Source organism: Littorina saxatilis, linkage group LG13 (assembly GCF_037325665.1).
Source record: "Littorina saxatilis isolate snail1 linkage group LG13, US_GU_Lsax_2.0, whole genome shotgun sequence".
Classification (NCBI taxonomy): Eukaryota; Metazoa; Mollusca; class Gastropoda; order Littorinimorpha; family Littorinidae; genus Littorina; species Littorina saxatilis.
Window position 1 is genome coordinate 23,588,726 of NC_090257.1, and position 27,537 is coordinate 23,616,262.

Below are 27,537 nucleotides of genomic sequence, written 5' to 3' on the forward strand. Positions count from 1 at the left end.
ATGTAGACCAATAAAACTAACTTTAAAAATCGCGCAAAGAGACTGGATTCACTATACATAGAGACAAGACACTCAACACATTTACAAATCGTCAGCGGACTTTCGTTTTCACACGTTTTTGTTGTTCATTTTCTCACCCTGTCCTTTACCACCACCAAAAAACCCAAAATTTTGGAGTTTGGAAAAAAAAAGTTTAGGGTCGGCGCCGAAATTTAGGGTCGGTCGGGTGACCAGAAACAGACAATTTTTTTTTTTTTGGCCTTAGTACTGACTCTGATTATGTTTGAATTCAGTTGCCCTTGTGTTATTTTCCCTATATCACCAATTATTTAAACGCATCTGAGAGTTTCTATTCATCAAAGGCTAGAGTTTCGAGAACTGAGACGACTTCGTAGTCAAGACAGTGACAAGCGCGCTGCCGCTGCCGAGTATAATAAGGTCATGGCCTATTACCCGTTAACTATTTTTCACAGGGTGACAGAAATTACGGGAACGTTCCGGTGAGTTCTAGAAAGCACGGTGTGTTGTTTATGTGCCTGTGTCACACATTGTGCACATTCGACACGCGAGTGGTTCTTGGCAAGAGTTTATCGAGTAGATTCTGTGTAAACTAACAGTCGAAGTTGCACTTCTGCGTTCAATATCGACTGAGTAGCACGTTTTTCGAGCAGAAGCAGACATTTTTGTGAGGTTTGTGAACGAGTTCTTCCCCTTCTCTGTCAGGCATTATCATTTTGTTTCTCGCCATCAGTAAGCTTAGTTGTTGTTTTTGCTGATTAAGACAAATTTCGGTTTCTCATGAATTTTTGTCTAGCCTAACGCCGTTTTGAATTTCATACATTAAGAAATGTCTAATCGGAAAGAACGTGATTTGTTTGCAAATCGAAGTGACAGTCGTAGTTTTTCGGGGTTTTTGCCATTTGGAGGTTTTCGGAGACAAGTAGTACATGTCAGTTTCAGTTTCTGTTTTCCACTTTTATGCTGCAGGTTTGAAGTGAGGTCTTCGTTGTTTCTGCAAAAAACAAGTTTCCTCTGACGATGTACGAAGTGATAGTGCTGAAGGAAGGCTACACCAAGCCAGTACAGAAAGGTAAGCGATGTTTGAATATATTGTCTTCTTTATCAAGTTTACATTTCAGGTGGAGAGATCGAGGGGGAGGGGCACTTAAATCTTTAGTTTTAGATTCAAAATGTGAGGTAACACCAAAACTAAAGTCATCTTCGAAAAATCAAGTTGTTTCCTTGTTTGAAACTGCTTTGTGTCTCCCATTTTGGCTCCAGTTTTGTTGAGTCTGAATTTGTTTTTCTGCTTGGCCATTAATTTTTATCAAAGGAAAATTATAAGCAGGGAACCCACATTTGTTCCCATGCCTCAGTCTTTGGTCGGTCATTGACGCATACATATTTTGATCTGACGCATTGTTCCGACCCTTGGCCGGTTGACTGTCCAATAGTTTTGACATCATGTAGGAACTCTTCTGATTTAAAGGTGGTCGTCTACATTTTTGCTTTTTTTCAATAATCTTATGGTTAGATTTCCATACAAAATTATGTCAAATGATGAATGAACCATGGGGAAAAAAGTTATAGAAAAAAAAAATATATATATATATATATGTAAAAAAAAGATTTTATTTTTGAGTAGCGTGACTCACGCTTCCAGTATTTTGTTTTCTGTTTGCTGAGAACATGTGCTTTGCCTAAAAATACTGACCAATCAAATTCATGTCACTATGCTAATAGCCACGCCCAAACAAGTGCAGCAACTGTTTGACAATGTAGCGCTGTCCACACTTTTTTTTAAACGCACGAAATGCACGGGATTTGAGAGGAGTTTTGCGCTTGGCATTTTCCAAATAAGGATATCCTACTATGAGTACTATGCTGGAATACTACAATGAATTTTCAAAAGGCTACACTGGCTTCGTCTTTCCTGATCGAAAGGGGGTGTATTGTTGATAATTGTAGATAATACACTCTGCATTTTAATGGTCAAGACTCAAATGGTGATTTCGGTATAAAAATGTACACAAGGACCTTTAACAATTTTGTGTGACCAAGAAAATATATTGGACTTAAACATATTTTTAGTCCAGGTCCAACTGACAGCTATTGTCCTCTTAGTCTTACTTTGGGAACAACACTAGCTGCTCTCTAGACAGTGCTTCCTTGCGTACTCGGTATGTACAAGCACCCCCTCACCCCCCCCCCCCCCCCCCAAAAAAAACCAACAACATCTAAAAACAAAAACAACCCCAAAAAGCCCTAGTACCAGAAATTCATGGAGGGGATCCTGCAACACACTAAACCTGAAAAGAGCGGGTCACATGACGAACTAAATTTGCATCAGAGAGATAATTAAAACATACCCTTGGCTGGTTTTCGAAGACATTAAGATATGTTCTACTGAATCGATACCAACACTCATTTACAGGGTGAATCTATCTGCATGGTCCCCATACCCCCAACTTTTAGTATTCTGACTTGCTGCCATTTCCAACCATGCTTATCTTTGATGTCTAAAACTGAACTTGATTGTGATGGTTACAGGCCATTTTAAGGCAGGGGGCTCCGTGACACTGCTCAAAGGTCCACAAAACATTGTGGTGGATACCGGCAGCCCCTGGGACAGAGAACTGCTGCTTAACGGTAAGTTTGGGGGTGTTTTGGCTTTTGTAAGCTTATGGTTCTGTAGTTGTGGTGAATCTTTCGTGTACAACCTTCGAAAAAGGAGGCAGATTCTCCACCTCTGGCTTTCTTATAGAACTCAGAAACATAATAATTTGATGTTGTCATGGAATTTTGGCATTACTCATTTAGACAGCTTTTCAGCAGAAGGCTAAAACTGGTTCTTTTTATTATGAAATAATATTTAAAGTTGTACCTGGAATGAATAGAAAGATAAAAGAATGTTCAATCAACTATTGTCCATCATATTTTAGAGAAATTATTTCTCATGGAGAATGATTTACTTAATCTAAAGCACAAAAATCCTAAACATCATCAAGAATCGAGTTACGCCAAAATTCCAGGACGACGACGAACTGTTAGTGTTATCTTCTTTTTGTTCATGAAAAGTAATCAACTAAATTGATATACTTCGGGGCGGGGATGTAGCTCAGTCGGTAGCGCGGTGGATTTGTATCCAGTTGGCCGCTGTCAGCTTGAGTTCGTCGGCGAGATATTTATTTCTCAGAGTCAACTTTGTGTGCAGACTCTCCTTGGTGTCCAAACACCCCCGTGTATACACGCAAGCACAAGACCAAGTGCGCACGAAAAAGATCCTGTAATCCATGTCAGAGTTTGGTGGGTTATAGAAACACGAAAATACCCAGCATGCTTCCTCCGAAAGCGGCGTATGGCTGCCTAAATGGCGGGGTGAAAACGGTCATACACGTAAAATTCCACTCGTGCAAACCACGAGTGCATGTGGGAGTTTCAGCCCACAAACGCAGAAGAAGAAGAAGAAGAAGATATACTTCAATTGATGTCATTCCAAAACACAGAGAGTTGAAAAAATGTGGAAAGAAATGGACTTAAATCTTTGTTGTTCATTTTCATTTTCATTGAGCACAACATAGTGCCCTTTGTTGAATCTCAGAAGTATGAAAAGAAGTTGGTTAGTGGACATGTTTTATATAGCAATGTGTTATTCATTGATGTGTGTGATTGCACTTAACCCCTTCACTGCCCAGCACGTACTAGGTACGTGGTCATGTTTGGTTTGTCATACGCCCATACACGTACTAGGTACGTGGCATTTACATCAGCACTTTTCAGGACATTTGTGAAAACTAAATGGGAGGTAATCACTGTCCAACTTCTTGTAGGGGTTTAAACACAGTTCTTTCCCATTGACCGTTCAGATAAGTTAGTACCACGTGGTAAAAACATTTTTAGAATTTTTTTCCGATCTACAAGATTAAAAATGGCGGCCGAAAGCCGGACATCAACTCATAGACCTGTTTTCAAATGATACAGGCAGGTTTCACAATCTTCAATCACAGACTTCCTTTTTTTTCAACAAAATCAATCTTGACAGAGACCTTTGAAATAATGTTTTTATTAAAGCCTTACATCCTCCTGGATGGAATCAAGACAAAAACTTGTATGCAGACGCATTCTTGTCGACATAATGTGATAGCTTGTTACAGAACTCTATCAAACAAAGGGATAGACTTAAACAGAATTGGATAACCATTTATTCAAAGAATATTGTCCAGAGGCTTTAATAAATTAAGCAATAACAATGCAAGCAAAATATCATTTCCGAGCTCAGTGAAAAAAGCAGCAAATAAGGACTAATTATGGGAATTCCGTTCTTCTGAACTGCTATTTCGCTGTGATGCACGTCATGAGCATACCTTCAAAAAGTAACAATGTTAATTGCACTCCATTTCTCTTTTTTTTTTTTAAAGTAGAATCATTGACCAATGAAAATAAAACGATCTTGGAAAAAAAGTTGCATATTCTTAGAAATAAATACCTGAAAATGTAACCCTACCCTCTAAATGGTGACATCATGACAGCGAAAAAAATACCGAACAAGTCATGTGAAGCGATAATAAAACATTAAGTTGGTTTGAAACTAAAAGATCAACATTGGAACCAGGGACGAGTCATTAACAATGCTAGTGAGATTTGGCTAGCCAAAAGCAGAAGACCGAGACTCTAGGTATGCCTCTGCGATGCATATGAACAAAAAAGGCGATTTTTCTCATTTGAGCAGATTTTCACACTAAGCATGACATATCTGTTTATACATTGGGATCCAGGAAATCGAAAGGATACAATGCAATGACTTTTGAATCTGTAATCAAAAGTGTTATTATTATTTGCAATTTTTAGAATGTTATGTAACAAATTTAATAATACAATTCTGAACTTACATAACTTGACGAAATGTAAAACAAGTCGCGTGAAGCGATATATAAACCTGTAGTCAATCTATAGGCATCAAATTGAAGGATAAACTCAAAAAAACAGTCATCGGCGAGACTAAATTCAGATAGTCTTGGTTAACCATACCCGAAAACCGTCACGGGTCACACTCGTCTCCGCGAAGCATACTCCACCTGTTTTCTTTAATTCTGAACGCGTTTTTAAAGTAAACATTACATATGTATATATATTTTAAATCAGAAAAAGATAAGAAGTACAATGCAGTAATGTTTGAATCTGTAATGAAATATTTGTTATTGATGACAATTTAATGAGCGAACTTATTCGCTTATTTTCAAGCTACATAGCTCTAATGCAATATCAAAGTCCCGACTGAGTCAAAGATTACTTGACAGTTCCGCCCCAACTATCACAAAAACAGAAAAGATGTCCTCAAAGACTGTGGCAGAGTACCTTAACGCAGTCCTAGTATATCCACTACAGACTGAACTGTGGCATAGTACCTGGACGCAGTCCCAGTATATCCACTACAAACTGAACTGTGACATAGTACCTGGACGCTGTCCCAGTATATCCACTACAGACTGAACTGTGATATAGTACCTGGACGCTGTCCCAGTATATATCCACTACAGGCTGAACTGTGGCATAGTAATTGGACGCTGTGTCAGTATATCTACTACAGACTGAACTGTGGCATAGTACCTGGACGCTGTCCCAGCCCACTGCAGACTGAACCTTAATTGGCACAAGAATCAGAGACGAAGAGGTAACCTTAGCCAATGGTGAAAAAGTGGTTAACAACAACCAAGGGCTGTTCTCTGATTCGAGTCTTGCCATTTCCACTTGAACATCAGCGCACACTTTGATCTTTTTTTTAAAATCCAAGTTGAGGAGATGCAGACCATCGAGAGTGTTGGCCCTACTTAGAGCAAGATGAGATCATTACACCCTAAAAGTGTGCACAGTTTTAGAGGTCTAGCTTGAAAAACATCAGAGATAACCCCAACGTTCAGGTTTTTTGTCTACGTACATGGGGATGGATACATGTGAATCCTAATACTCACCATTACATAGGTGAGTCAAAACCACTGCCCTAAAGTTTGGCATTTGGAAAGTTAAAACAAGTCGCGTAAGGCGAAATTACTACATTTAGTCAAGCTGTGGAACTCACAGAATGAAACTGAACGCACTGCATTATTTCACAATGACCGTAGTCCACCGCTCGTGCAAAAGGCAGTGAAATTAACGAGCCTGTTTAGTGCGGTAGTGGTTGCGCTGTGCTACATAGCACGCTTTTCTGTACGCTTCATTTTAACTTTCTGAGCGTGTTTTTAATCCAAACATATCATCTATATCTATACAGGGCTTGTGTCTGTCTGTCTGTCTGTCTGTCTGTCTGTCTGTCTGTCTGTCTGTCCGTCTGTCTGTCCGTCACTTCGCGATGCACGGCCAAAGTTCTCGATGGATCTGCTTCAAATTTGGTGGGCATATTCAGGCAGACCCCGGACACAATCTGGTCGATGAAAATTTTCAACACGTGCTCTAAGCGCGGCGCGGTGAACCGATTTTGGTTTTTCTGTAGATCCATTTCCAGTAACTCTTCCTTATCTTCTCCAGTGTTTTGCGCGTTTATCGTCCTTCCTTCGTGTGGCGTCAATCACGTCAACACGTGCTCTAAGCTGGCTAAGCCGGCGAACCGCCACGCCTGCATACTCCGTCTCGCGATCATTCCGGCGAAGCAGGTGCGAACCGCAACGCTGCATACTCCGTCTCGCGATTCACCCGACGAAGCGGGTAATCCTCTAGTATCTATATGTTTTTGGAATCAGGAACCGACAAGAAATAAGATGAAAGTGTTTTTAACTTGATTTCGTAAATTTTATTTTAATCATAATTTTTATATTTTTAATTTTCAGAGCTTGTTTTTAATCCAAATATAACATATTTATATGTTTTTGGAATCAGAAAATGATGAAGAATAAGATAAACGTAATTTAGGATCATTTTATAAAAAAATTATTTTATTACAATTTTCAGATTTTTAATGACCAAAGTCATTAATCAATTTTTAAGCCTCCAAGCTAAAATGCAATACCAAAGTCCGACCTTCGTCGAAGATTGCTTGGCCCAAATTTCTATCACTTTGATTGAAAAATGAGGGTGTGACAGTGCCGCCTCAACTTTTACAAAAAGCCGGATATGACGTCATCAAAGACATTTATCGAAAAAATGAAAAAAGTATCTGGGGATATCATTCCCAGGAACTCTCATGTAAAATTTCATAAAAGATCGGTCCTATATGATCGTGACTGGCTGTCTTTCCAAGTTGGAACGTTTTCAATCTGCTGTCTGACGTCATCAAAGTGTTGAAAAACGTACGGCGATGTCTATAAAACTCTCACTTGACCACAACATTCACAATGCCGTGCATTCAAGGATTGAAAAAAACACGGGCATTGATCAGACAGTCATTGAATGTTGTTATTTTACACATGAATCTGCTTAAAATTTGGTAAGAAATGACCGTCAATCTAGAAGTGCCGGGCGGTCGTGAGAATTCAAGATTTTCAGAGACAGACAGTAAATAACGTGTTCTGAAATGAACACATGCCGAAAAATTCTTTAGTCAGCCAGTTGATCATCTGCCTGACAACGGATAGGAAGTGTAAAATTGGTCGCATCATGACAATTTGCTGTGTATGACGGTTATAACAGACGATTTGTCTGCAGGGCGGTCGTGAGAAAAAATGAGACGGACACCTTGCCCGAGTGACAAAATGACCAAGCGCAAGTAGAATAAGCCGTAGTTAGCCTTTCAAAACCATTTCATGTCGTGATTTGATGGAAATTCCTACTTATTTAAAAGCATTTTACGTCCAAACCTTTTGACAGCCATTCAAACTGAACAGATTTGTAATTAATGTTTTTGAGACGGACACATTTAGAAAAAAGACCGTTTACTTCGCATGCGATTGTATCGAATAAATATAAACACATTCATTGTTTTTTTTTAACTAAGTGTGTTCATCTATCTCTGTTCTTTGGTTTCTAATGTACTTTTAACTGGATTTCTTTGTGTGTTTTTGTACTGGTGCCTTTGTCTATTGCAATGTGGCTAAAAAGGGAAATCGTGTCCGTCTCATTTCTCACGACCGACCTACCTCTTTCGCAGGTGGGGAATACAAACTTGACTTGAATTCGATCAAAGTTTATTTTTCATATGTAAATTCCGAGGACATTCGACATAGACCAGTGAAAATTCACGACTAAGCAAAACGAAACGTTTTATTTAATATCAAAGTCAGGGACATACCCGACTCTGAAGACCGTGAAACCTGCCTACAGTGTTCTGGAAGCTCTACAAGAAGTGATTTATGAATTACCACACAGAAGAATACTGTTATGGGCTGTAATGTGAGTACCTGATGTTTGACACCAGTTTTAGCTGTGTTTTCTGCGGTTTTACATGCTGCAGGTGTGTGTGTGAAAGTTTGGAAACTGTAATTTTTGACAAAAATGGTCATTATATCGATTTTTGACTCACATGCGAAGCAAAAGTGAGTCTATGTACTCACCCGAGTCGTCCGTCCGTCCGTCCGTCCGGAAAACTTTAACGTTGGATATTTCTTGGACACTATTCAGTCTATCAGTACCAAATTTGGCAAGATGGTGTATGATGACAAGGCCCCAAAAAACATACATAGCATCTTGACCTTGCTTCAAGGTCAAGGTCGCAGGGGCCATAAATGTTGCCTAAAAAACAGCTATTTTTCACATTTTTCACATTTTCTCTGAAGTTTTTGAGATTTAATACCTCACCTATATATGATATATAGGGCAAAGTAAGCCCCATCTTTTGATACCAGTTTGGTTTACCTTGCTTCAAGGTCAAAGTCACAGGAGCTCTTCAAAGTTGGATTGTATACATATTTTGAAGTGACCTTGACCCTGAACTATGGAAGATAACTGTTTCAAACTTAAAAATTATGTGGGGCACATGTTATGCTTTCATCATGAGACACATTTGGTCACATATGATCAAGGTCAAGGTCACTGTGACCCTTATGAAATGTGACCAAAATAAGGTAGTGAACCACTAAAAGTGACCATATCTCATGGTAGAAAGAGCCAATAAGCACCATTGTACTTCCTATGTCTTGAATTAACAGCTTTGTGTTGCATGACCTTGGATGACCTTGACCTTGGGTCAAGGTCACATGTATTTTGGTAGGAAAAATGTGTAAAGCATGTGAGTCGTATGGGCTTTGCCCTTCTTGTTACTATAACTATCACAAACAAAGTCCAATGATCATGTCATCCTATAATAGCCAAGGGTATAAGCAAAACACATGCCAAAGATCTAAGAGCTATCTCAATAAATGATTGAGCAGTGAACAGATTAGTGAACCTACCGAAGAAAGCGAAATTTGCCCTGGCGCACAGCAATACCAAAATGCTGTTATACTGTGGCAGTGAAGGGGTTACATAATGTTATGTTGTCGTTATATTTTGATTGTACAGCATTTTGAGCAGGGTTAAACCCTGGATACATGCACTATATAAATAGTATGCATTATTATTATTACATCCTGAAAGGGAAACAATGTAAAACACACATTTTCTATTACATGTACAAAGGTGTACTTGGCCCATCTGATTGCTGTGACAGCTTATTTGATTTTAAGCATGATGTTTAGTCACTCAGAATTTGAAGGTGTAACTGTTTGTGTGATCTAACTGGATATTTTTGACAGTGCCATGATTCCTTGTTTTAGAGAAGAGTACGTGCCCAAAACTAAAGTCTCTGCTCATACTGCAGTGAGGCTTTGGCTGACCCATGAGAATGTTAGCTAATATATATATAATCATTGGGTTTGCTGTTTATTCTCTTTAGCATTGCTAGGCCAGGGTGTGGAAGCAAAGGATGTCAATTTTTCTGTCTGCACAAGCGGAGGGGCGGACAAAGTGGGAAATTTGAATCTGTTTCCTGAGGCAACGCACATAGTTGCCAGCGGAGTTTGTCGACAAGGATCCTACTTTCAGCATGGCTTTCAGGAGGTTCTTGTTCTCATTGTTTGCTTTTCATGACTGCTTGAATTGCTTTGTTGCTTTTTGTTATGCAGTGGAACCTCCCTTGTGGGACCTCCTAAAATGCCCCCCGCGGGTTAGGAGGAACAATTTGTCGTAAGAGGCGACTAACGAATTCTGTTTGACAGTTTCTCCTTTTACCCTTGTTAAGTGTTTCTTGTATCGAATATACTCATTATAATATAGTCAATGTTTGTAAAGATTTTAGTCAAGCAGTATGTAAGAAATGTTGAGTCCTTTGTTCTGGAAACTTGCATTCTCCCAGTAAGGTAATACATTGTACTACGTTGCAAGCCCCTGGAGCAAATTTTTGATTAGTGCTTTTGTGAACAAGAAACAATTAACAAGTGTCTCTATCCCCTCTCCCCCCTTTCCCCGTCGCGATATAACCTTCGTGGTTGAAAACGACGTTAAGCACCAAATAAAGAAAAAAAGACCTCCTAAAATGGAGGAAAATCGGGTCTTAAAATGGAGGAAAATCGGGTCTTAAAAAGGAGGAAAATCGGGTCTTAAAAAGGAGGAAAATCGGGTCTTAAAATGGAGGGAGTGTTGAAATGGCGGTAAACTTACATCTGCTATGAACAGGGAATCTGAAAAATGAAGATCTTAAAAAGTAAGAAGTCTTAAATTGGGGGGTGGGAGGTGTGGGGTTAAAAGGGAGGTTCCACTGTCGCTGCAATTTGTCTATATCTATTGTTCTTATTCTTTGATTTTCATCTGCTTTGAATTGTTTCGTTGCTTTTTGCTATAGCTTTGTCTATATCTACATGCTTGAGCAGAATGCAGCAGGACCCCTGAATACAGGATATTGGAAAAGAAATTGCAGTAGCTTAGAACCCTTGAATATTTGAGGAAAGTACTTGACGTGAAATCTGGTGTCTTTTTGTTGTTGTTGCGACTGGTGTTCTATACATGGTGGAATTTTGTACAGTATCTGTGCTTGTGCGTTTTAGTTTCAAAAAAAGTTCAAAACATTATTTTCGGATTGGAAAAAGTAAAAATAAAAATGTTTCTGGTTTGAGTGACGAATTTGTGAAAGTCCATAAAAACAGTGATGTGCTTTGGGTTGGAAAAGATATATCGAGAATAAGTGTCGGTTCTGTTAGTCTGACCACATTTTCCTTACCCCTTCCCACCCACCCTGCTCTGTGGGGAAAATAACATCTTGCATGATCGGTCTCTTTTGCAGAGCAATTCCCTCAGTACATCTGTGTGAAAGTTCTTCAGCCAGTAATACCATGTTTCTAATCTCACCGTGTTATGTCTTGATCTTGACATTCCAGAAAGGAACAACAATTGTACTTTGTGTACATTTTGTTTGCTTAGGTATAGGACTGGACATTGGCAGTGCAAGCTGCTGATCCGTGATTTCTACACACACAAAAAAGTATGCAGCAGTGATTTGTAATGAGAAAAAGAACATGTCAACATGTGTTTTATTTGGAGGGGTATTTCATTATGTTTCTCATCATCACAGCTAGTTTGTTAAAACTAAACTGCATATTCAAACTAATTGCATGGTTTGGAGCTTAAAAACCCCCACAAAAGCACGAATCAACGGCTGCATGTACAGTATTACACTTGACATTATCTTGTTACATAGGTTTCTGCCAGAAGACACCTGTTCAACCTGTGACTGAACTAATAAATATGCATGAATGAATCATACACTTGTGCAGAAAATAACCAAATCACTGATACTGTTTACCTTTGGTGATTTCTGGACAGATGAATCTCACTGCAGTGATCAGAAAAGACATCCATAGTTCGATCAAGATTCTTTCAAAGGCACAAAAATCAAAACAAAAAGGAAGAAGTAGAAAATGATGACTGATTGTGTTGGACTTTTGGTCTGTTGCAGGCCTGAAAGCCAACGGGTTAAGCCCCGATCTGATAAACTACGTCATTTGCTCACACGGACATTCCGACCACGTAGGGAACTTGAACCTCTTTCAAAACTCGGTTCACATAGTGTCGTACGACATCTGCAAGGGAGACCAATACATCATGCATGATTTTATTGAGGTGACAGCATTATCTTCCTTTTCTTTACATTGCTGGTCTTTTGCTTTCTCCACGTACCCGGTCACTTTTTCTATGCACTGCAGTTATTACATTTACTCAAGTTTTGACTAAATGTTTATACATAGACGGGGAATCGAGACGAGGGTGGTGGTGGTGTGTGTGTGTGTGTGTGTGTGTGTGTGTGTGTGTGTGTGTGTGTGTGTGTGTGTGTGTGTGTGTGTGTGTGTGTGTGGGGAGCGATTCAGAGAAAACGACTTGACCGATCTTTATGAAATTTCACATGAGAGTTCGTGGGTATGATATCCCCAGACATGTTTTTTCATTTTTTCAATAAATGTCTCTGATGACGTCGTATCCGGCTTTTTGTGAAAGTTGAGGCAGCACTGTCACGCCCTCATTTTTCAACCAAATTGGTTGAAATTTTGGTCAAGTAATCTTCGAGGAAGCCAGGACTTTGGTATTGCATTTCAGCTTTGAGGCTTAAAAACTAGTTAATTAGTTTGCTCATTAAAGTTGTCATTAAAATAAAATTTTCATGACCAGATTTAAAAATGATTGCATCGTATTTCTCAATTTCTCCTGAATTCAAAAATATATACATATGTTATGTTTACTGTAAAACTGTGCTCAGAATGACAGAAAATAGGTTCAATAGGCCTAAGTACTGCGTTTGCACGCTACGCGGAGACGAGCGTGACCCGTCTCGGTCTTTGGCTGTGGTTAGTCGAGACTATCTTAAATATAGTCTTGGTGATGACTGTTTGTTGGTGTTAATCTGTTACTCTGATGCTGACAACTTAACTAAATGTTTTTATATCGCTTCACGCGACTTGTTTTTTGTTATGACATCAATATATGGGGGAACGAACTCGGGTACCTTATTTAATCAGACTCTGGCCATAGAAAGGCAAGATACGGTTTTCCAAAAGATCTGACACATAACCTATGTCGGGTAAAACTGGATAAAGGTGTTTCGTATTGTTTAAAGGCATATTAACTCGATGAATATACACGCTAATTGCTTTACCAACAGCTGGAGACATGCTAAATTAAGTTCCCTGCTAAATATTGTGGTCTAGGACCCCTTAAATGTTGAGATATTTGAATTTTTATTTTGATCTAGATCGTCCTATTTATAGATTTGCCAACAGAGGGAACGTTGACGCAAGGGAAATAACTCCGCGTCTTTGTTGACATCCTCGACCTCACTTTTTCAGAGGCTAGAACAAGCTGTAATGCATGTATATGGTCCGCGCATTGCGACATATCGTCATTATATGGCCTTATGATGCATTTGACATCGATTGTGGGCAAACTACACTTTGTAAACACGGGAGCGCATACATATGCCTTTATGCAGAAAAATTAGAATACAGTAATTAGAAAAGCACCATCTTTTTTTTCTCTCCATTAGGTTACCTGAGAAAAACTAGGTCAGATACTGTTAGCAACTGAACAGACTTAGTATTTAGTCATCTGCTTATTTGAGTGTACACACAATAGCATTCATAGAGTACAGGATAATTTGAGTGAGTGTGTATATCTAGAGTACAGGATAATTTGAGTGAGTGTGTATATGTACCATTAATTCTAATGGTATGGAAGGGAATATATGACCTGTTAGATCTAATTTTATCTCAAAAGAAGCTTTTTTTTTTTATCTGTTTGGTACATGAACCTAGATATAATGTTGTGATTTTGATAAGAATGGTGGTTTGAATTTGTCAATTTCCTGCATGCAAATGGCAGTCATTTTTAAAGCTGAAAGGATTTGAATAAATGTTTGCCCCCCCAATCTGATATCATACATGTAATTGCAAATATGTGCAAATAAAATAAAGAAAGAATGTGCAAATACCCGTGTGACTTGAAATAATAGGCCGTGAAAAGTAGGATATGCGCCGAAATGGCTGCGATCTGCTGGCCGATGTGAATGCGTGATGTATTGTGTCAAAAAAATCCATCTCACACGGCATAAATAAATCCCTGCGCCTTGAATATGTGCGCGATATAAATTGCATAAAATTAAAATAAAAAAAAAATTAAAAAAAACCTGCGCTTAGAACTGTACCCACGGAATACGCACGATATAAGCCTCATATTGATTGATTGATTGATTGATTTGGAGTTCCTATGCTATATATATATGTGTCTGTTTACATGCCTATGAATATGGGTGAAATTCAAAACCACTGCCAACATTCCAAAATTCATAATAAAAAAACCAAGCAAGGTATGTCATAGAAACGTTTAATTTTGACAAAATCGTAATGTTTTGTCACAATTTATCGTTCCTCTAAGATGCCTTGCTTGTTTTTGTTTTTTTATTATGAATATGGGAGAGTTCTGTTTTGACATTTTGAATCAATATTTTTCAGGGCATACCGTATGAGATCGATGAGAATGTGGAAATCTGGCCGACGCCGGGCCATACTGGGGCCGACGTCTCCGTGATTGTTAGGGGTACCAAACACGGCACAGTGGCCGTTGCAGGTAAGGTGTTATTAAGGTAAAAATCCCCCGAAAATGGAGTATTGCTGACTTAGTGGTGGGGAAAAAGATGTCAAACACATAAAATCCCATTTGTGCAAAAAGACGAGCGCATCGGGAATTTCAGCCCATAAATGCAGAAAAAAAATTCGGTATAAAAAGAGCTTATAAGTTGTAGGTGTTTTTAATATTTATTTTGGAGTGAGTTTTATTCTGTTTTGAATGACACAAGTTTATGTAAATCATTTTTGGCTCACGTAAGTGTAGCCTATGCGATCGTAACTTTGTCTGTCTGTGCGTGCGTGCGTGCGTGCGTCTGTGCGTGTGTATGTCTGTGGTAGAAACTCTAACATTTGAAGACGTCACATTACATTGACGTCACATTATGACGTAAGAGGGTTAGACGTCACGCGAAGGAAGTACTGACAGTCTCGGTCATTATTATTTTGAGCGCGCCGAGACTAGTTGGCAGTCGTGTCCTTGTAAGTAGGCTACATGCAGACAGACAGATCTAGATCTAGTGTCTCGCTTTCTTGCACAGTTTCACCTATGCTCTTTCTGTGTGTGTGTGTGTGTGTGTGTGTGTGTGTGTGTGTGTGTGTGTGTGTGTGTGTGTGTGTGTGTGTGTGTGTGTGTGTGTGTGTGTGTGTGTGTGACGGAGTGATTGAGTTTGTGTTACTGATTGTCGATTTCTTACGTGAGCCTTGATGGCTTCGCCTCTTGTTGCTTTAGTTAAGTGAGTCTGTTTTCTACAAAGCCTTTCTTTTCCACACTCTTGAAACCTTGATTATTAAATGGGATTGCATTTAGAGCGCTTACGTCCCTTTGTTATTCAGGTCTGCTGTACAAAAACACACACACGAAAAACAGTACAGTAGAACCCTTCTTTTAAGATCCAGACCTTATTTTCTCCTTTTTGAAAATGTTCATTTTTCATGTCTGATTCTGTACTGTCTCTTCCAGGTGACCTGTTTGAGTGTTTTGAGGATCTGGAGGAGCCTGAGCTGTGGCAGAACAGCAGCGAGCAGCCGGAGCAGCAGCAACAGAGTCGATTTGACGTGCTCCGGGTGGCCGACGCCATCGTTCCAGGGCACGGAGCCATGTTCCAGGTTCCAGCGGAGTACCGCAAACAGATGCGTATGGTGATGATGCAAGAGGAACGCTACATGGAAGAGTGCGGGGAAGGGGCCAGTGTGCATGCTTCTTTTCGTTCTGAGTGTGTGATTGTAGAAACTGATTGAGTGCTGTGTGTGGGGGGGGGGGGGGGGGGGGGGGGTGTTAAAGTAAATGTTAGTTGTGTGGGAAAAAGGATAATTTTTTGGTGCTCTTTACTATGATGTACATGTCTGTGCTTGGAGACAGCACGTGTTTGAATTTTGATGATGGACAAATTGCGTTCAACTTCTGTAGTGTTCATTGCGGTGTGCTTTCTTTAGCTCAGCTTGATTTACATGTTAAAACAACATTTGTATTTTCAAATGTATAATCCATAACCTTGCATGTTCCAATGTGTAGTTTAAATAGTTGCCAGATGAAGAAAGTGTAGGTTTTTAATTTATGTCTATTATCTGGTATCTATTATATACATATATAAAATAAAATAAAAACATTCTCAGTCTCATGGGTGAGTAGCCAACAGTATTTGTAGTGTGTGCCTGCATACTGCTATATAAACACATGATATAGAAAAAAAGTTTGTGCCATAAAGACTTCAAACGGATGTCAGGATTACAATGCCAAAACTATTTAATTTGGTACTTTAATGTTAGTATTTTTTAAAGACAGTCTCCAGCTCTAAAGCAGCGCAGGAAGTACATATTTGATGATTAATGTTTCAATATACAATATTTGTGCACACACATAGACTCAGGGTAGAAGGAGTGACACTGTATTATTACTACAGATATGAGTACTTATGGTTTCACGCTCTGCTGCTTACATTTTGTAGGCAGGTTTTCCTTTTACATACTGATGCAAGCTCACTGACAAACCTCAATTGCTACAGTAGCAAACGACGTTGCATAGCACAATGATCTTGCCAAGACTGTTCATGTAAGTGTTGTGAAGTAGCTAGAAGAGTTAGGAACCGGTTTGAGAAGAAAAGATCAGAGAACTTTTCAGGTAAAATGTCCTGGGTACAGGTGGATATAAAAAGTGTGCCCGACTTAAATTGGTTGATTCCACAGGAACTAGCTTGTGTCAAAGTGCCAGGGGGTCGATCAAAATCAGGTCATAAAAAGATATGTTATTAACAAGAAATAGCTAAAACTATGGTGAAAGGAGGTCTTGAAGAGAAAGAGGGCCTTTCACTGTATCATGCTCTTAACCTTCTACTGTAGTAAATAATACAATTGACACTGTCTGTTATGAACAACCACCGAAAAGACCGACTGAAAATGGTTGCTATAGATAGGCGGTTGCTATGGAAAGGTGAATTATGTAGAAAAAGGTGGTTGCTACAATATAAGATACAAGAAGTTTTATTGTCCTCATCAATACAAGGAAATTTGGCATGTGTGTGGCAAGACATGATACACTGATACATAGACATTTACAAAACACAACTGAAGTTCAATATCAGCACACCCTTACGCAACATACCCACTACTTCAGACACACAGGCTACATGTGCCCCTCGGACGTACGCAACCCACAATTCACCCAGTCATACAGCTCCACATGCACTTACTCATTCATGCAGCACTCTAGCACCCGGCCATGTACAACTCACACACTGGAACCCTCATACGGCTACATATTGCATTATAACACCCGCACAAACATTACAACCTCAAACATCGTACTAGATCTACAACTAACAAGCATACCTCCACTATCATGCACCGAATACATCATCATACATTACATCATAACATATTGCATTATAACACACGCACAAACATTACAACATCAGACATTGCTATATCTACAACTAACGAACAATCATACACTATCAAACACCAAGTACATCATCGTTCATTAAATTACATCGTACCCTCCCACCCCACCCCACCATACTATGGAAAGGTGAATTATATAGAAAAAGGTGGTTGCTATGGAAAGGTGAATTATATAGAAAAAGGTGGTTACTCTGGAAAGGTGAATTATATAGAAAAAGGTGGTTGCTATGGAAAGGTGAATTATATAGAAAAAGGTGGTTGCTATGGAAAGGTGAATTATATAGAAAAAGGTGGTTGCATGCACAGGGCAGGTGGTCGTCAGAAGGTGGTCACCGGGCTCGACTGTATCACAACAGGAGAAGGATAAGGTAACCGCTATGATATTTCAACCGACTGACCCCTAGGCGGTTTGATACAAGCTCCTGTGGTTGTTTTTGCACAAAAGTCAGTTCAACTTTAAGTTAATAATACTGCTGATGCATTTTTTTGCGAGTTGAAAATTGAGAAATGCTAGCAAGGTCCTTTCGCTCCTGCTGTTTTAAATGTTTTGTCAATTTTAAGGCCCATAAAAGATAACATGTCTGTGTATCGTCACTGCTTACACTAATAATTAATACTGTATGTAGTCAAAAGTGAATGCAATACGTTTGTGTGTAATTTGTTATACTTGTTTGAGATATGGTATTTGTTTTGTTAATGGCTTTGTTTATTGTACATGTACTGTTGTATTTCCTTTTCCCTTTGTTGTAATTTTTTTGTTTTTCATAAAAAAACTAGCAACAAGGTTGGCACTTGGTTATAAAATGAATCTCTAGATTTTCCTTTGAATGGTGTTTTCTGATAGTGTTGTCCTTAAATATTGAAATTCAAACATTCAAATAGAATAAAGGCCATAAATGACATAAACCCTTAGGCTGGTTGTCGTGACATATGTCAGGCTACTTTACGTATACTGTCACCTGGTTGTCACGACATATGTCGCGCAACTGGCTCAGTCTGTTTGGTCGGTTCCGATTACCTCCCATGGATGCGAAAACTATTATGACCGTTTTTATATTTAGTCAAGTTTTGACTAAATATTTTAACATCGAGGGGGAATCGAAACGAGGGTCGTGGTGTATGTGCGTGTGTGTGTGTAGAGCGATTCAGACTAAACTACTGGACCGATCTTTATGAAATTTGACATGAGAGTTCCTGGGTATGAAATCCCCGAACGTTTTTTTCATTTTTTTGATAAATGTCTTTGATGACGTCATATCCGGCTTTTCGTGAAAGTTGAGGCGGCACTGTCACGCCCTCATTTTTCAACCAAATTGGTTCAAATTTTGGTCAAGTAATCTTCGACGAAGCCCGGACTTCGGTATTGCATTTCAGCGTGGTGGCTTAAAAATTAATTATTGACTTTGGTCATTAAAAATCGGAAAATTGTAAAAAAAAAATAAAAATTTATCAAACAATCCAAATTTACGTTTATCTTATTCTCCATCATTTGCTGATTCCAAAAACATATAAATATGTTATATTCGGATTAAAAACAAGCTCTGAAAATTAAATATATAAAGATTATTATCAAAATTAAATTGTCCAAATCAATTTAAAAACACTTTCATCTTATTCCTTGTCGGTTCCTGATTCCAAAAACATATAGATATGATATGTTTGGATTAAAAACACGCTCAGAAAGTTAAAACAAAGAGAGGTACAGAAAAGCGTGCTATCCTTCTTAGCGCAACTACTACCCCGCTCTTCTTGTCAATTTCACTGCCTTTGCCATGAGCGGTGGACTGACGATGCTACGAGTATACGGTCTTGCTGAAAAATGGCATTGCGTTCAATTTCATTCTGTGAGTTCGACAGCTACTTGACTAAATATTGTATTTTCGCCTTACGCGACTTGTTCTTTATTTTTCTCTCTGTTAATTCACCAGTTGTAATGTGTTACAGAATTGCACCAGTGTAATGTAAGGGTTAATAAGCATTGGACAATGTTTGAAATGGCATTTGATTAAGAATGCGTTTGAAGTTTTTTTTACCAGTAAATATTTGTTCTGCAGTGGAATCGATGCCATGTAATGTGAAATTGTTCTGTTATATTGCTCATGAAAAATACAACCATGAAATACACGATTTGATTGTTGGGCTCTGTTATATTTTTATTTAAGTTAGTCATCGCTCTCTCTCTCGCACACTTACACACACGTACGTAAACAAGCATAATTATCACGTTCACATGCATGATCAACAGTCACAGATACAAACATTCTAGTACATAGATTTTATCCAAACAAAGCTTTGATCTGTCTATGAAATTAGTTTTTTTTAAACTAATTTTAGATTGGAGGAACCATCGTTTCTTGTGCTCTATGAATCTGCATTATTGCGTCTTGATAAGCAAAGAAACATAGTGATAACATTAATTCACACATTAAAAACAATTTTGAAGTATTTTATTTCAGTTTGCTCATACTCATAGGAACACAAGAGTCTGATCAATGTGAACTTTTTTCTTAGATATGTTCAAACTCGGCCACTCTTACAATAACATGTACAGCATCAGTCTTAAAACATACATATTTTCCTCAGAATCGGATTTACTGTGAACATCTCAGTAACTTCTGTATAATGTATATATATATGCACAAAGAAGTAACAATTTATTGACAGCAAATACTGCACTGACAAATTCATTTTTTCTGTATTGCCATCAGTTTTAAATGAAATGCACACATTCACAATCTTTCAACATCAAAATATTATGAACAATAGCTTGGTCAAGTCGTCTTTCTTTTCTTGAGCATGACTGGTAAAAGTATACTCACTTTTTTCATGAATGCTATCTTTTTTCTTTTTCTTTTTTGACAACAAAACAACACTTAAGGAATCTTAACATTATAGGGCTTCCAAACTTGTGTGCCTATATATAGGCATACATACATCCTGTACACACTAGAAGCGGAAAAAAACAACATACCTAATATTCACAGAGGGGGATCCCACGACACATTAAACCTGAAATGAGCAGATTCCGAGACTCGCTAAATATCTTATGTGCTGTTTTCAGAAAAAAAATTCTGCCAGATCTCTACCGAGGCAACTTAACAAAGTTAATCCAACCAAAATATATGACAGTAAGGCCACAAAAAAAATTGTCTGTTTCTGATCACCCGACCGACCCTAAATTTCGGCGCCGACCCTAAACTTTTTTTTTTCCAAACTCAAAATTGTTTTGTTTTGTTTTGTGGTAAAGGACAGGGTGAGAAAATCGAAAATTTTATTGTAAATTTTCATTTAATAAATATACCTACCCGAATCACATGTGGCAGTTGACTCAGTCTAAAGTGCTAGGTCTGAAAAGGCTACCCGTCTAAGGGGAGCAACCCCAACTAAAAAAGTGTAAACGTAGCTATGGTAATGACGACGCACCCAGGGAGTTACCTCCCTTCCTGCGTACTACGTCACTACTGCTACTGACCACGTGACCCCTATCATTTGACTCGAAGAATAAAATCTCCAAATCATAAGCGGGGTAGGTGGGAGGGACTACGATATGTGATTCGGGTAGGTATATTTATTAAATGAAAATTTACAATAAAATTTTCGATTAAATTACATATTCCTACTCCGAATCACATGTAGCAGATTGAAACAACAAGGCGGTGGGAAAGAAAAAGTTCAAACTCACTCTCAAATCCTTGTCAAGAGCTGACCCCCTGCCACCATGGCAGGCAAAGCTCTAGATCCATCCTGGCGAAGAGCCGAGATGTCACGCAGGTAAAAATTCATGAAGACATCCTCGGAACGCCAGTATGCGGTGTGTAGCACCTCCTCCAGTCTTCGTGACCGTAACACGGCCAAGGAGGAAGCCCAAGCTCGCGTCTCGTGAGCCCGAGCTGATTCCAGAGGAAGGACAGGCTGTGTCCCCCCTTCATTGCGGCGGCTCCACTCGTAAGCATGCTTAATGAGCGCCGACACCCACCGGGCCAGAGTCGTCTTAGTAATATCCTTATGTCTCTCCGTATTGAGAGAAATAAACAAAAGCTTTTGAGCTGCGGATCTAAGAGACTGAGCACGGGCAAGGTAGATGTGAAGGGCTCTAACAGGGCAATTTACTAAGTCTGGATCATTCGGAGCCAGAATAGTGGACAACGGCCTGACATGAACCAAAGGAGAAGCTCGCTCGGGAGCCTGGTTTTTCGCAAGAAACTCAGGTCGAAACCGCAAAGTAACGGACCCATCTGATTCAAAGGAAATGTCGTCCGAATTACCGGAAAGAGCGTGGATCTCACTGCCCCTTCGTGCCGATGCTAGCAGCAAAAGGAAAAGGGACTTGCGTGTAAGATTCGCAAAACTGGCATCTCTGAGAGGTTCAAAATCCGCTGAACGCAGAAACTCCATGACCAATAAGAGATCCCACTTAGGAACGGGCGTACGAGACTTGACGTCAGAAAGGGAAGCGCCCTTGATGACTCCAGCGATCACGCCGCTAACATCTATAGAGCGACCTATCTGGCGTAGGGTCGCCGAGATGGCCGATCTTCTTACTTTCAACGAGGCAGCAGAAGCTCCCTGAGAGGACATGAAAGCAAGATGGTTCGCCACATGCATCGTGCGGGGCGCCGTAGCATCCAGCCGATGCTCGTGACACCAGGTAACCCAGGCCCTCCAATGTGACTCATAAACGGACGAGGTAGATGCTCTGTGCGAGCGTCCTACCAGGTCCATGGTCAGATCTGATGCCCCTTTGCGCCTCAGAGAAGACCGCACAACCTCCACGCGTGAAGATTCAGCATCTGAGGCTCTGCGTGGAGGCTGCCGGTGTGAGGCTGTACCAGTTCTCCTCGCGTGAGAGCGAGAGGAATGGGAGGGCCCTGGGCGAGTCTCAGCAGGTCCGGGAACCACGGCTGAGACGGCCAAAGAGGAGCGATCAGCAGGAGGGACGGGCCCTCCTGCTCCGCCTTCCTGAGAACTCGCGTGAGCAACTGGAATGGCGGGAACGCGTAAGCCTCCAGGCCTGACCAGGAAATGTCCATCGCGTTCGTCTCCCACGCCTCGGGATCCGGGAATGGTGAGACGAACACTGGTAGTCTCTTCGAGAACCTGGTGGCAAAAAGGTCCACCTGAGGTTTCTGCACAAGAGACCAGAGACGATCCAGCGCTCCGTGAGTGATGGTCCACTCTGTTTGAAGCACTCTGTCGGAGCGGCTGAGCGCGTCCGCCAGCGTGTTCAAGCTTCCGGGCAGGTACCTGGCCGAAAGCCTGATTTGATGCTCTGAACACCAAATCAGGATCTCGCAGGCCCTGACCGAAAGCGACGGAGACCGCGACCCTCCCTGCTTGTTGATGTAAGCTGCCACTGTCGTGTTGTCTGTAAACAGACGAACATGCTTGGCCTGAAGGGAGGGCCGGAACTTGTCCAGAGCTAGAGCCACGGCTTCTAGCTCCAGCAAGTTGATGTGCTGCATCCTCTGATCTGCCGACCACAGACCTGACGCAGTCAGCTGGTCTGTGTGAGCCCCCCACCCCACCAAGGACGCGTCCGTGAACAGGTCCAAATCTGGGGCAGGAAGGGCTATCGGCACGCCCCTGCACACCCACTCCGTGTCCAGCCACGGAAGGGTAGCGGATTGGAACCATCCCTGGAGAGGGATGAGGGCATTCCAATCCACCGTGGGAGAGTCCACGAACGGCTTCAGCGCCAGCTGAAAGGGACGTTTGTGGACCCTCCCCAAGGGGACCAGGAGAGCCATGGACTCCATCTGCCCTAAGATGGAGGCCAAAGTCCGCAGGGAGGCCCTCGGGAGAGGCAAAGTGGAGCGTATGCACGCCTGGAGCTTGTCCACCCTCTTCTGAGAGGGCTGAACAGTCCAAGCCACCGTGTCGAAAGACATTCCCAAGTAGGTGAACGTCTGACACGGTGTCAGCTCCGACTTTGATCGGTTGATCGAGAAGCCAAACATGTTGGCCTCCCGAAGAACCGATTGGGTATCCTGCTCGCACCCCACCTGACTCTGACTCAGGATGAGCCAATCGTCCAGGTAGGCACGTAGCCGGACACCCCGCGACCTCACCAGCGCGCAGACCTGTCTCACGACCATGGTGAAGACCCAAGGGGCGAGAGACAGGCCAAAAGGAAGGGCGCGAAACTGGTAAACCTGACTTGCCCACCGGAAACGAAGCCATTTCCGGTCGGCTGGATGCATAAGAATATGGAAGTATGCATCCGTCAGGTCGATGGAAGTCGCCCAATCTCCCGGGCGGAGAGAGTCCCTGACCGACGCTGGCGTCTCCATCTTGAACCTTATCTCCCTCAAAAAGGTATTGAGGAACGACAGGTCCAAGACAGGACGCCATGCCCCTGAGGCTTTGGGGACGGCGAAAAGCCGTCCGTAAAACCCAGGGGAACTGTGGTCGAGGACTTTCTCCACTGCGCCCTTCTGCACCAGGGAGTCTATTTCCGACCGAAGGACGGAAATGGCTTCCTGCGAGGAGGGAGGCCTGAACGCCGGCGGACGCCTGACCAGAGGTGCCTTGCCATCTTTCCAGAGAAGACGGAAGCCCGACCTCACGACCCCCACGATCCATTGACTCTGTACAGACACGAGCCAATGGGAAAGTGCCCGGGAAGGGCCCCCCGCCATCACCAGAGTGGAGGGCGGGGTGGGGGGGAGATCGGGAGCACTTCATTGGGGGTGAGGCTTGCTTCCAGAGCCGCCTCTCCCCCTGCCGGAAGACGGTCGTCTTCTCGAGCCCCGAGAAGAGGAACGTCCACGACCCTTGTCTGCCGGTTTGGGAGGGCCAGCAACCTTAGCCTGCTTCGGCTGAGAAGGCTGAGACTGCTTGGACTGCTTAAGGCTGTGCAGGGAAAAGTCAGAGAACTGCTGGTCCCTGTTAGCCTGAATTTCCTGTCTTCGGGCATCAAAAACGAGATGCCCAAAGAGGGAACCCTCCAAGACCGGTGAGGCACGCAAAGTGTCCTTGGTCGCCTGATCCGAAAACTGAGAGTGTGACAGGAAGAGATCCCGACGACACATAACAGAGTGCGCATAGTGCACAGCAGAAAGTCTCATCTGTTCTTCATTGACCCTCGCAAGAGCGGCCAACAAAGTGGAGACGTCATCCGCATCCTGATCCTCGCTGAGAGAGAACGGATTCAGCGAATCAGTGAGGGCACGAGAGAGGGCCCGAATGAGAGTCTCAGCAATGGAGGCAAGCTCCAGCTGCTGACGCCCTGCCTCTTCAGAAGCAATCAGCGTGTTCTCAGAAAAGAGCACGCCGTCATCCTTCTTGATAGGCTTGGCCAACAAGGCAAGCATCTCCGGAGGAACTGTCAAAGATGAACGCGGGAGAGCGAAAGCATCCAACAAGTTCCTAGGAGACTTCTGCAAAACCAACCGCCTGTGAGACGACAGAGCGAATGCAGAAGCCTGAGAAGGCGAAGCCATCCACTGCTGAGCCAGCTCCGGAACTGAGCCGTGAGGCACGAGCAGCGGAACCGGAAGTGAAGGAATTCCGCTTCCGGAAGGAGATGGCTTGGCCAAAACTTGAGAAAGCTGAAAGGCTATGGATGGAGACTCCAAAAACCGGAAGTATGAGTCATCCTCCTTCCCAGAGCGAAAATCAGCCATCGCGGACGGTGCCGTCGAAGCGGCAGCCGAAGAGACCGAAGCCCCTTCCGCGAAATATCTCGAAGTGACCTCAGCAGCGGCCTCAAGAGCCACTTTGAGTCTCTCCGGATAACCAACACGTGCAGCCTCGCTGGCGACGGACTGAATATCCGAAACATCCGGCGAAGGACCGAAGTCCACGTTGCTGGTAGAAGGGCGGTGAACACCGTAACCGGAAACCGGAAACCCGTCCACTCCAATACCATCCGAACTCATGCCCTGACTAGGGAAAGAGTAAGAGGACGGCATGCCCGCAGCCGCCGGAACCGGAACCGCAGTCGAAGCAACAACCGAAGACGGAAGCGCTGACTGCCCCGGCCAGGGCTGAGACACCTGCCCAAAGGGCTGGTGATGCCCCCCCCGCGACCGCCACCCGAGAGGAAGCGGAAGCGGAAGAAGCAGCAGATCCGGTCTGAGCCGGAAAAGTATCTGACGCGACCGCGAAAGGCGGAAGCGCAGACACTGTGGACGGCGGCCGGAAGGCCGAATGCCCAGAGGGCCACGTCCGGTCAACCCCGGAAACGACCCCAGCGGGTGCGTACATCGGGGGACCTATGCTTCCGGCGAGTGCCGGAAGCGCAGCAGACGGAACCGGCTGGTCGACTCCGGAAACGACCCCAGCGGGTGCGTACGTCGGAGGACCTACGCTTCCGGCGAGTGCCGGAAGCGTCGAAGCCTGAACCAAATGCCGCCATTGCTCATCGACACGATGGTCTTCCGTGAAGCCAAAGTGAGAACGAACAGGGGTTTGCGGGTCGTGAACCCGCCGAAAAGGGCTGCTTCCCAGCAGGGAGCGTCCAGCGGCCTCACGAGGACCTACGGACCAGCCCAACTTACTTGCGTCGCCAACCACAGCGGTAGAAGGCACAGAAGCAACCGCCTCGGTCAAGGACAGCGTCACAGCCGGAAGCGGAAAGGAAGCCATCGACGGGACAACGGAAGTCGAAGGCTGAGAACGCACCATCTCCTCTCTCACCAACGTGCGAAGCTCGGGAACCAGCGAAGAAAGCAACGATGAAACCAGCGACGTCGAATCTGCAAGCGGCAGAGAAGACGAGCGAGAAACAACGGTACGCGTAGGTTGATTAGACTGCCCCCCAACCGGCTGGTCATTTGGGGCAGAAATAGGGACCGTCATAACAGCATTGTTAGCCGCGTCAGAAACAACAACCAAAATAGGCTTAGGGACAGAAGTGGAAGACTTGGGTTTAATTTTCCCTTTCACATCAGCCTTGCTGCGCTCGCGCTTTTTGTCTCCGTCAGACATGCTGACAACAAAATGGAGACACAAAATTCCAAAATGGCTACCACAAAATACGTGACCAACACGTGGCCGAAAATTTCAAGTAGCAACTGAAAAATTACGTTCGATACAAGTAAAGGAACGAGCTCACCAACTACCAGTGCAGCGGGTGAAGAGACGGGTGTGGGTGCCGGTGGGTGTCTAAGCAAACACCAAACAGCGAACTTCCACTAGAGCCAAAAAATTCACGACCTGCTCCCTAGAAAGCTGAAGTGTCGAATGATAGGGGTCACGTGGTCAGTAGCAGTAGTGACGTAGTACGCAGGAAGGGAGGTAACTCCCTGGGTGCGTCGTCATTACCATAGCTACGTTTACACTTTTTTAGTTGGGGTTGCTCCCCTTAGACGGGTAGCCTTTTCAGACCTAGCACTTTAGACTGAGTCAACTGCCACATGTGATTCGGAGTAGGAATATGTAATTTAATGAACAACAAAAACGTGTGAAAACGAAAGTCCGCTGACGATTTGTAAATGTGTTGAGTGTCTTGTCTCTATGTATAGTGAATCCAGTCTCTTTGCGCGATTTTTAAAGTTAGTTTTATTGGTCTACATTTGGGGTAAAAAAAAAAGAAGAAATAAAAATCCCTACCTACCGACCCTATTTTTTTTAGCCATGTTACCAGAAACAGACAATTTTTTTTTTGGCCTAATGTTTTCTGAACTAACAAAGGTCAGCATTATACTGACATGAGCGTTCAGGAATCATCAGTCAGTGAGGAATCGCAGCCCTCCGAAAGCAAGAAAATGAACCTCCTGGACTGCTGACCCTCCACAGTTCCACTTTCTTTCTTTCTTTATTTGGTGTTTAACGTCGTTTTCAACCACGAAGGTTATATCGCGACGAGGGAAAGGGGGGAGATGGGATAGGGGAAAGGGGGGGAGATAGGATAGAGCCACTTGTTAAGTGTTTCTTGTTCACAAAAGCACTAATCAAAAATTTGCTCCAGGGGCTTGCAACGTAGTCCGATATATGACCTTACTGGGAGAATGCAAGTTTCCAGTACAAACACAGTTCCGCTGAGGAGGTCCAAAGACCCTATACGTTAATCTTCGCTGGTGGTCGTGGGTCCGTGTGGACCCAGAAGGGTGTTTAATTTAATTGCAAATATCTCTTAAACTAGCTGGAATTTTTTAATGAGCTTTTAAGAATGCCTCAGGCACCT

The 27,537-nt window shown here is 42.5% G+C and overlaps 2 protein-coding genes across 6 annotated transcripts; one reads left to right on the forward strand and one right to left on the reverse strand.

Moving 5' to 3' along the window:
• Positions 1–497: 497 nt before the first annotated feature.
• Positions 498–19,540, forward strand: LOC138945318 (metallo-beta-lactamase domain-containing protein 1-like). 5 transcript variants are annotated; one of them, XM_070316738.1, is made up of 8 exons: positions 505–690; positions 988–1,090; positions 2,551–2,649; positions 9,800–9,963; positions 14,397–14,511; positions 15,472–16,938; positions 17,536–17,571; positions 17,608–19,540. In XM_070316738.1, exons 2-6 carry the CDS (start codon positions 1,039–1,041, stop codon positions 15,747–15,749), a joined length of 708 nt encoding a protein of 235 aa, XP_070172839.1. In that variant the 5' UTR covers positions 505–690; positions 988–1,038; the 3' UTR covers positions 15,750–16,938; positions 17,536–17,571; positions 17,608–19,540. The 5 variants fall into 5 exon arrangements, with proteins under 5 accessions (XP_070172836.1, XP_070172839.1, XP_070172835.1 ...); XM_070316735.1 differs by lacking the exon at positions 9,800–9,963 and adding an exon at positions 11,855–12,018 and having other exon boundaries at positions 498–690; positions 17,536–19,540; XM_070316734.1 differs by having other exon boundaries at positions 17,536–19,540.
• Positions 19,541–22,156: 2,616 nt separating this feature from the next.
• LOC138946195 (uncharacterized) lies at positions 22,157–24,046 on the reverse strand. The gene is made up of 2 exons (XM_070317707.1): positions 22,894–24,046; positions 22,157–22,677 (listed from the first exon to the last, which is right to left on the reverse strand). Exons 1-2 carry the CDS (start codon positions 24,044–24,046, stop codon positions 22,157–22,159), a joined length of 1,674 nt encoding a protein of 557 aa, XP_070173808.1.
• Between the last annotated feature and the right edge of the window lie 3,491 nt (positions 24,047–27,537).